We start from the raw sequence: 10,406 nt of genomic DNA on the forward strand, positions 1-10,406 counted from the left end.
CCTCTCCGACAGCGACACCGCATGAGTTGCAGCCACATACACGCAGTGTACTGAGGTGTTCCCATGTCTGTTGTGCAGGGGCCCCTGACTCTCCAACCCCTTCTGAGAGCTCCGAAGATTTCCCCCCTCTGCCAGATCCTGCACATACCTGGGACCCCTACAAGCAGAGCAACATGGAGGACACGCCTCAGCAGGCATACCACCCTGCCCCTGCTCCCCCCCCCCCCCCCCATAACCGCATAGGCAGTCTCGCCCCAGAGACCCCAGATCTAATGAATGGGGGGAGGGGGGGCAGACTGCACAATTTCCTATGCCCAGGCAGCCAGCTCCCCAGCCTTGGCTGCTATGGAGGGGCAGACAAACAGGCCCCTCTCTCCACCAAAGCCCCTGGCATGGAATGACCCACAGGACCCCCCAGATGCGGCCCTGGGCGCAGGCCTAGAACACTGCCTCACTACATCTGTAGCAGCTACCCTCTCCATCACACCTTTCAAAGCACCAGTTGGGGCAGTAGAACCCCCCCCCCCCCCCCCGGCAAGTTTACTTCCAAGCCATACCAACTAAAACGGACTTTAAGATACTTATTGAAGAGGTTAAATCCGCCTGCCGTGCTGAGATTCAAGTACTTCACGCTAACTTTAAACATCTTTCAGACAGAGTGGAGATGGCGGAGGGAATACAAGAAACCAAGCTGGCGGTGCACCGTACTCGACTACAAGGGGCTGACCATCGCATGATGTTCAGACACGCAGCGCCACGTGGAGGACCTGGACAATAGGGGGCGCAGAAACAACATCCGTGTCAGGGGTCTGCTTGAATCGGAGGGCCCCGAATATTTGCATGACATTCTGCAAACCCTATTCAACGACCTCATGGACGAACCCCCGAATAAACCCATCGAGATGGATCGGGCACACCGTGCCCTCTGACCCCAAGGGCCCTGCCTCTGGACCTCGTGATGTCATTTGCCAGGTCCACTCCTACCACTTGAAAGAGGACATTATGCATATAAAGCCTGCACTATCAGGAAGGTGGTCTTTGGCAATGCACAGATTCAGCTGTACCTGGACCTCTCTTGGATCACCTTGCAGAAATGCAGACTTCTCCAACCCCTCCTCCTCCTCTCACTGCAGGAAAACAACATAGTTTACTGTTGGTTTTCCTTTCAGCCTTAAAGCCTGCCGGCAAGGATAGTCAGCTGTGCTATGCTATCCTGAGGACTTGGATGCTTTCTATGATACCATGGAGTTGCATGTCCCCCGTCTCAGGCATGGGACTTGGTGGCCACACCACCGCCACTATCCATGGTTTGGCAGAAGGTCCCTCTGGCCAAACGCTCCTGGGGCCAGGACTCGCCCTGCAGAGCTGCTAAACTTAAACATGGCTAACGGCCGCAGTTTTCCTTCCTTGACAGTCATAGCTATGGCGTGTACATCCACTTACCTGACTCTCCTGATCCATCCATTAGCCTCATTTTCAATCCCCTTAGGCCCCCTACCTGTTCCCTGTTTTTTGTTTATTGGGAGCTTCCTACTGAAGATTTGAGAGTGGTTACCCTTCCGATCACTGCCCCCCATAGGTTCACCCTTCTAGAGTTCCTTTGAAGCTCTACTGTAGATTTTGGTTACCGATCATTACAGTTCTCTACGTCCCCCTGACCTGTTTCTTTCTTTTGGACCCTGGTCGGGTGGACTTATTGGAACTTGACAAGCCCCGTGTGACTCAGGCTACTCTGGGCTTAATTGCACTTGTTTATTTTGTCTTCTATGTGTATAATTAATGTCTCTCTTTTTCCTCTGTTCCTGTACCCTCCTTCTCTTCCCCCTATTCCCCTGGCTTGGCCTCTGTTCCTGGCAACCACCCGGACCTACTTTAGGAACTGGTCACCTCCCCACCTTGGCATCAAGGCATCTCCGCAACTGGATCAGATGAGTACCCTTTTAAATTTGCACATACCCATAACCACGGCTAAGATTGTCACTCAATGTACACTTTAACCAGGGGGACTCCTTCGCTTCCAGACAATATCCTCAGGTATACCAGGCGTTTAACCCCCGCAAGCGGGCCAGAGTAGCTATCCTTCAAGCGTGGTTACCCCCTTCACGTGCTCTGAGTCCTTTGTTGACCCACGGGGACACTACATTATCTTACGAGGTCCATGGCAAACGCATGATATCACTTTATGCCCCCAATAACCATCAGATTAACTTTCTGTTTGTTCGCCTCGCCTATGTTTACTCGCTTATTCCAGACGCCTAATGAATATTTGATTGTTGGTGGATATATCAACTTATCCCATTCAGTGGTGCTAGTTCGCCATGTGCTGAACCCTAAGGACTCGCAAACGCGAGCCTCCAGGGACTCAAAACTATTCTGTCCTATCACTAGACGCTATGCCCTATTTGATGCCTGGTGGACCCTCCATACCGGGGATAGGCAGTACACATTCTATTCCGCCCCTCACCACATGCACTCCCACATTGACTACCATTTTGTCAACAATGCCACCCTCCGCGTCACCAGGGATGCCCAGATCCTCCCGATTTCTTGGTCTGACTATGCTCTTGTACTTATGACCCTGGAGCTAGGTGCCCCTAATCGCAAACCATGCGATTGGCAGTTGAATAATTTCCTTCTCAAACACCTCCCCTCCAAAACCGAAGTCCACACTGAAACTCTATTTCCTTGAGAATGACACCCCCCGATGTCTCCCCTTCCACTCCCTGGGAAGCTCACAAGCTTCAGGGGAGTTGTACAGCGATCTACTTGGCCATGAAAAAAGATGCGAAAGCCTCTAAATTGCAAACCGAAAGAGACCTCGGGGCCCTGGAGCTCTGGCTACAAACTTCTCCGCTCTTATCCCTTCTGAAAAAAAAATTGTCTGTTTTGTGCATGACACTTTGAGACCTTGCAATGGGCCAAGTGGAGAAGGCACTCCTCAGACTGAAGCAACTTTACTATGACAAGGGGAAACGAGGCCCACTCCCTGTTGGCACGCAAACTGTCCGAACGCTCCCACCCCCCACCAAATTAAAAATCGAGTGGGCTGCCTTCTCTCTCACCCTCAAGGCATAGCTCAAGCTTTTGAGGAGTTCTACACTGCTCTATACAGGGACCCTGAAATCCCACACTACCCTCCCTCCCCTGACCTGACCGATCGCCTGCATCAGTCTCTGGAACGCAGTGGAATTCCCAGACTTCAGGCCTCGGACCTCCTTTCCCTTAATGCATCTATCACAGTTGAGGAACTGACGGCCACCATCAAGACCCTGCCTACGCATAAATCCCCTGGGCCAGATGGCCTCCCTTATGAATGTTACAAATCGTTCCTCCCCATCCACCTACCACATATGTGTAAACTGTTCAACGCCTTTCTTCAGCTAACCCCTATTCCCTCAGACATGCAAAGGTCGTTTCTCATGTTGATCCCCAAACCCGATAAGGACCCTTCTCTGTGCGCTAGCTACAGGCCGATAGCACTACTAAACTCTGACCTGAAAATCTTCACCAAGCTCCTCTCGATAAGTCTAAACCTGATACTCCCCTCCTTAATACAGAAGGATCAGATGGGCTTTGTCCCCCTTCGTCAAGTGGGGGCAACACAAGACAAGTCATCGACCTAATAGATGTGGCAAACAGAGATGGCCTGGAATCTCTAGCTCTTAGTCTAGACGCTGAAAGGCCTTTGATCGCCTTGGCTGGCCTTTCCTGTTTGCCATGTTGAGACACATGGGGTTCCAGGGCCCCTTCCTACGGGCCATCCATCACTTGTACACTAATCCCTCGTTCCAAGTTAAGACTCCTTTAGCACTGTCCCGCACTGTTTTCTTTACAAAGTACGATATCATACTCTCCCTGACCCAGCCTAGGACCTCACTGCCCAACCTACACGCTGAACTCTATCTCTATAAATCCCTCTCTGGCTATAAAATAAACAGGACTAAATCGGAGGCTCTTCAAATTAACATCCCAGCAGCAGAAGTGCAACACCCGAAAGCAGTGCTTCACCTACCACTGGAAGAGCCCTGAAATATCTGGGGGTTCAGATTACTCCATCTTATGCACTTAATACACTTAATACCAGGCAAACTCCCCCCCCCCGTTCCATTCCATAAGAGACCTTCTACAGAAAAGGAAGGTCCACCATATATCTCTCCTGGGGAGGATGGCCTCTGTGAAGATGACCATTCTCCCCAAACGCCTTTATCTCTTCCAGACACTGCCCATCCCAGTCCTGTATGCAGACTTGAGAAGACTCCAGGCGGACTTGGTGCGCTTTGTCTGGAAGTATAGGAGACACCTAGACTACCCCGCTCAGTCCTGATGGCATCTCGTTCCGATGGGGGGCTGGCAACAAATGGACAGAAATTGAGAAGATATGGCTCGCGCCCACACACCCAAATAGTTTGCTCTGGAATGCGAATGCGGAGGTAGACTCGGCCCATCTTTGGGACCTATGTTCCATCTCTGGTCGCTCTGGCGCAGAATATCCTGTGCACATAGACTTGGCTCAGAAAAGTCACTCCTGACCTCCTTCCTCTACAACCCCAGGATGCCTACTGGTCTGACGCATCACATGTCTTCGCCCTGGGCGACTTGGAATTTATTCCGTTTTTGCCACCTGGTGGACCCTAGATCACGCAAAATGCTCTCATTTACTGAACTCCAGAATAAATATGACTTGCCTCGCCAGGTGTTTTATGGGTATTTGTAATTATGTCACTACGCTCAATCTTTCGCCCCGAATATCCAATTCGTGGTGCCAACCTCCCTTTTGAGAGCCTGGTGATGGAGGGATCCGCACGCCGAGGTTCGATTTTCTGACATATACCGGCTGCTATATTCTTATGCCGCATATACACAATCTGCATTTTTGTCAGAAAAATCTTGGATGGTTTTTCCGACAGCATTCCGCTCAAGTTTGGCTTGCATTCACGCGGTCACACAAGTTCTCTGAACTTTCGACCATCAAGAACACGGTGACTTGCAATACTACAACGAGCCAAGAAAATTAAGTTCAATGCTTCCGAGCATGTGTAGGAATTTTGTGCATCAGAATTTCCGATCAAAGTTTTTTCCGTCGGGAAAATAGAGAACCTTCTCTCAATCTTTGCTGGCAGAAATACCACCAACAAAAGTCCGATGGTGCATACACATGGTCGGAATTTCTGACCAAAAGCTCTCATCGGACTTTTGCTGGTGGGATTTCCAATAGTGTCTATGAGGCTTTACTCCATCTCCACTCAGGGTAAGCATGCTATCTATCCCTCTAGTTCAAATAGGTGTTGGTACTGTCAGGGAGCCAAGGGGACCCTCTATCACATTTACTGGAGCTGCCCCAAGATGGTGCCTTTCTGGATGGAAACACCGCTTTTATTGTCCTGCCTTCTTGGAGTACAGGTTCCCAAGACCCCCAAATCATTCCTCTTAGGAGTTTCACCCCTGCAGATCCCCAAACATTCCAAAAAACTGCTTAGACATGTCCTAACAGCTGCAAGATGCCTGGTTGCCCTCTATTGGAAACGGCGCTCACCACCCTCCTAGGCGGATTTGTATACTAGAATAAAAGATATAGAGCTCATAGAAAAAAATGACAGCCAGATTACAGGACAGGCTGGAAATGCATGACAAGTTTGGGAGGAGTGGCACCGGTGAGAGGATCTGCCCTGATCAGTTGGTCTAGCCCTTTAAAGCTGCCCCCCCCCATCTCTCCTTATTCTAGAGTTTTCTTTTCCTCCTTTCTAATTGCTCTTTCTGTCTGTTTTTCTTTTCTACTGTGGCCCATAGCAGACCATATTTGATATCTAGCAGCATATGGAGTCAGCTATGACCCCCTACTGTCTGTTTCACTGTTTACTGTTACTTGATCTACACTGGTTCTACTGCCGTTATAATGAAGTTTGTGTATTACAGTGTCAACTTCTTCAATATTTACCTGCTGTCATGATTGTAAATTTTTGAGTCACATAAAATTTCCTTACTTGGGGGTTGAGGATTGGCAGTCTGTGTCTCACAGGGTTGGTCCTTTCCCTGGCGAATCAGTAAGGGAGTCATTCAGACTCCTTATTTCACCACCAGTGCATGCATTATAAAAAAAATATATATCCAAGTATTTTTTTTTTTGTTTGTTAAACTTTATCAAGAACGCTCTCCATCTATCATCTGCATGGATCCCAAATGGGGGGGAGGGGGGGTGGGGGAGTTAATACATAATTCACCTTATTAGTTATTATACCAGATATTTTGTTAGCGCCAGTGATGGCAAAGGAAGCCTCATAGCGTTCCCTGTGCCCTCAAAACCACGCTTCAGCCTAGAATTTTGCTTGCATCTAATTTTGAAGTCCAATGATGGACCGATTAAAAAGAACACCTGACATGGGACTAATTTAGAGATTGCTGAACTCCTTCAATTAAAGGGGTTGTAAAGGTTCGGGTCATTCTTTCCTCCGCTGTGCAGTTGGTTAAGCACAGAGAGGCCCCGATTGTCCTCTTCTGGGGTCCATCTACAGCGCTCCTGGCTAATCTTCTTCTTGAGTGTCTCGTTGGAGAAGCGCTCTCCTATGGGACACCCGTGCGGGTGGGCTCCTGTGTCCTGCTGCTGCGTCTGACACAGACAGCAGGACTCGGCTCCGCCTCCCGGCGCCTGCGTCATTGAATTTGCAGCCATTGGCTCCCGCTGCTGTCAATCTATCCAATTAGGACATGAGCCACCGGCTGGAGCTGGTGTGCTTGTTCCCGTCATGGGAATTTCAGGGCTCAGGTAAGTAAAAGGGGAGCTTGGGGGCGCTGCTGCAGTAAAGAAGGTTTTTCAACTTTAATGCATTAAGGTGAAAAATGCAGAGGGTTTACAACCCCTTTTAAGGATCCATAGGATATGGGTAATATGACTGACCAGGTATAAGATGTAACTGTTAAATATATAGAATTGATTATCGTGCTTACCCTAAAAGCGCAAACAATGTATTTTGTATTACAGCCAATCCTCTTATGTCTAGCTATTGATTTACAGCTCCTGTAAATCAACCCTGTTCTTGGTGGTCAGACAGCCCTGGATAATGTTAAGAGGATTGGCTCTCTTTCCATGCAAGATTTTATTAGCAAGTCTATACATAAAGCAAATCTAAATTACTGACATATACATTTCATCTCTTTCAGAACCCTGGCTTTGACTTCAGTGGAGCAGAAATCTCAGGAAACTACAGTAAAGGTGGACCTGACTTCTCTGATTTACAAAATTAATCCCGTTCTAATGTGAACACCAATTAAAGTTATCTAATTATATTTTTTATATTTGGAAATTACATTTTGGAAATCTTTTTTTATTCTGAGTCATCTATCATAAATTTGTATGTGTCCAAACGATTTCTAGTGAAGTTATTACTTCATAATCTGAACTTTTACCATTTGCTGTTCCTTATACTTCCAAGTGCTCCCTGATGCGAAGAGTATCTTAACGATATAACAGAACTTTTTTGTACAATAACATTATACTACACACTCAACATATCAGTATGCTAGCCCTTTAAATTAAATTTGCATGAATATTGGAAACCACAACTGATCAGCAATTCATAAAATTCAAATAATACAAAATTAATAAAGAGAACTACATTTATCAATTGTAATTATATAGAGGATTATAAAAGGTGCAATTCATTAATGAATAAATATGAATCACATTTACAAACCAAAAATAAAGTGAAAAAATTGATAAATGCAAAATTTCAAATTTGTAAGGGTCTAAATGTGTGAAAAGCCTCCCACAGATAGCCAACTCCTAAGTGTGATACATACAGCCAAAGTGCCAAAGGATCACTCCACGAAAGGGTTAATAGGCTCCTTATAAAAACAATAGATCCCATATGGAGGTCCTTGCTGCCCCACAGTACAAAACACCTTCCAACTCCTAGAAACATGCACTCTGTACAAGAGATTAAAACTGCCATGGTGCGCGTAGTATCATCAAACAAACTGCTTCTGTTATTTAGCAATAAAACCTACATAAAAAAAATACAGACTTTAGCTTAATGGACGAGCACCACCAGCGTGTCCCAGTGGCGTGCGTGGTAATGTTCGGCCCTGCCCAACGTGTTTCTTTTTAACAAGCTTTTTCAGGGGAGTAGAGGCTTTTACTTTGGAGCAGACCCCCAACTCCCCCCTCCCAAGGATCTTCTTCCCACACTTGCTGTTACATTTTAAAAATAGCGTGGCTGTGCAGGGCTCTGCCACTGCAGTAGACCACTTGTTCTCAACTGCGAGGGTGTTGGTGAGCACCCCATAGTTTGATAGCTTGCTTCTCTTCAGTAATGGTCTGCCTGTATGGCGTTATGGGCAATCAGCTGTACTGAGTGTCTGCAGGAGCCTGACATTGCACCAGGTCATGGCGGGGGGGGGGGGGGGGGGTGCACTGCAGGCAATACTGGTGTTTTTTTTTTTTCCTGCAAAATCATGTGCATTTATTCTTCTTCTTCCTTTTTGTAAAAAAATAAAATAAAAAAAAAAGTGAACTTTGCCTTTGATGAAAAATATAAAAACTAACCTTCACTATGGACAAGGTACACATTTTTGGACCTAATAGTGACCACTGAAGGAGAGACTGATAAGTAAAACTTATTATAAGGTGGTGGCAAATACGCTTCTTCAGACGAGAAGGCCTCTCATACAGGGCATCATAAGGAGCCAATTCCTACTAATTTGACAAAACTACCTGGATTGAGGACTTCAAAGAGGAAGCCCTTGAAATGCATATTTGCATGTGAACACTGTCAAGTCTGCCCCCATGTGGACAACACAAATGAGTTCACTAATGGGAATGGAACAATTAAGACAATTAAAATGAATAGGTTTTTTATAAATTGTTGGGCTATTAAAGTGGTGTATATGCTTGAATGCCCATTCAAGAAATACTATGTGAGTAAAACCAAATGCTAATTGAGAGTTAGGATTGGAGAACGCATCAGAAGTATTAAATATGTCAAAGATGGGCCAACATTTTGTAAATAAACATATGAATAAGTGCAAGGGTTGAAAGTGAAGGGGATCCACTTGTTGAATTTACCCCCAAGAAGGGGAGACTTTGATTTCGTTCTGCTACACAAAAAAAAAAAAAAAAATGTGAATTTATAGACCGGGTGGTACCCTCTCCCAAGCTGGATTAAATCTGGAGCTGTATTAACCACTTCAGTACAGAGCATTTTCACCCCCTTCCTGCCCAGGCCAATTTTCAGTTTTCCGCGCTGTTGCACTTTGAATGACAATTCTGCGGTCGTGCAACACTACTCAAACTTTTTAGCATTTTTTTCCCCAAAAGTAGAGCTTTCTTTTGGTGGTATTTGATTATCTCTGCAGTTTTTACTTTTTGCACTATAAACAAAAGAAGAGCAACAAGTTTGAAGAAAAAAAAAACGCTATTCTTTACTTTTTGTTATTAAAAAAATCTTCTTTTTTTTTTTGTTAAACTAATTTTTTCCTCAGTTTAGGCCAACATGTATTCTACATATTTTTGGTAAAGAAATCGCAATAAGTGTATATTGATTGGTTTGCGCAAAAGTTTTAGTGTCTACAATATTGGGGATAGTTTTATGGCTTTTTAAAAATAAAAAATAAATAAAAATTATTTTGTGACTGCGACATTATGGCGGGCATATCTGCCACTTTTGACACCATTTTGGGACCACTGACAATTGTACAGCGATCAGTGCTATAAAATGCATTGATTATTTATAAAATGTTGCAGAAGGGGTTAACACTAGAGGGCAATCAAGGGGTTAACTGTTCCCTAGAGAGTGATTCTAACTTTATGGGGAGGAGACTCGCAAAGGGAGGAGACCGATCGGTGTTCCTCTGTACACGAAACACATGATCGTTCTCCTCTCATCTGACAGGGTGTGGATCTGTGTGTTTACACACACAGATCCGTGTTTCGGCTCTGTTACGGACATCGCGCTCGCCGGGCATGCGCATCGGCTCCCAAGTGACGGGTCACGTAAGTCTTGACCTTAGGGTTATATCGCCACCTTCAAGAGGACTAGGCAGAAGATGTAAAAATGGCAAAACTGCACAGCACCGCCCAGGGGGCGGTCCCACTGCCTACAACCCCACACTCTGCTTCTTGCAGTTCAGGTTTTTTTCTGCCTAGTGTAGGAGAAGGACCTGGCTCACTGAGGGGAATTATTTTTTTCTGCAATTTTTGATCCTGTGATCTACAATCAACAGCCGAGCTGGGTTACAGGATGGATGATATAGATCCTTGTGGTCTACCCAGCCTGGCCATTGAGCGTGAGCAGACCCTAGCTACGCGCTTTCTGGTCCAGGGGCGGCAGGTGAGCTATATATGCTCCGGGGCACACATATGGCCGACTGCTACTGCTGTCTGTGTCACAGTGGGCCGTGGCCGAAACAGCCAC

At 46.2% G+C, this 10,406-nt stretch overlaps 1 protein-coding gene across 1 annotated transcript in view; it reads left to right on the top strand.

Annotated features, from left to right (window-relative positions):
- Window positions 1-7,301, top strand: part of NUDCD2 (NudC domain containing 2) — a 39,860-nt gene extending 32,559 nt beyond the window's left edge. Inside the window, exon 4 of the mRNA XM_077474027.1 lies at window positions 7,156-7,301. Coding sequence (XP_077330153.1) covers window positions 7,156-7,239 — 84 coding nt within the window. The 3' untranslated portion in view covers window positions 7,240-7,301. The remainder of the gene's footprint in view (window positions 1-7,155) is intronic.
- Window positions 7,302-10,406: the final 3,105 nt, after the last annotated feature.

The sequence above is a fragment of the Lithobates pipiens genome, unplaced genomic scaffold (assembly GCF_037356315.1).
Source record: "Lithobates pipiens isolate NorthernLeopardFrog02 unplaced genomic scaffold, aLitPip1_a1.2 Scaffold_8, whole genome shotgun sequence".
NCBI lineage: Eukaryota > Metazoa > Chordata > Amphibia > Anura > Ranidae > Lithobates > Lithobates pipiens.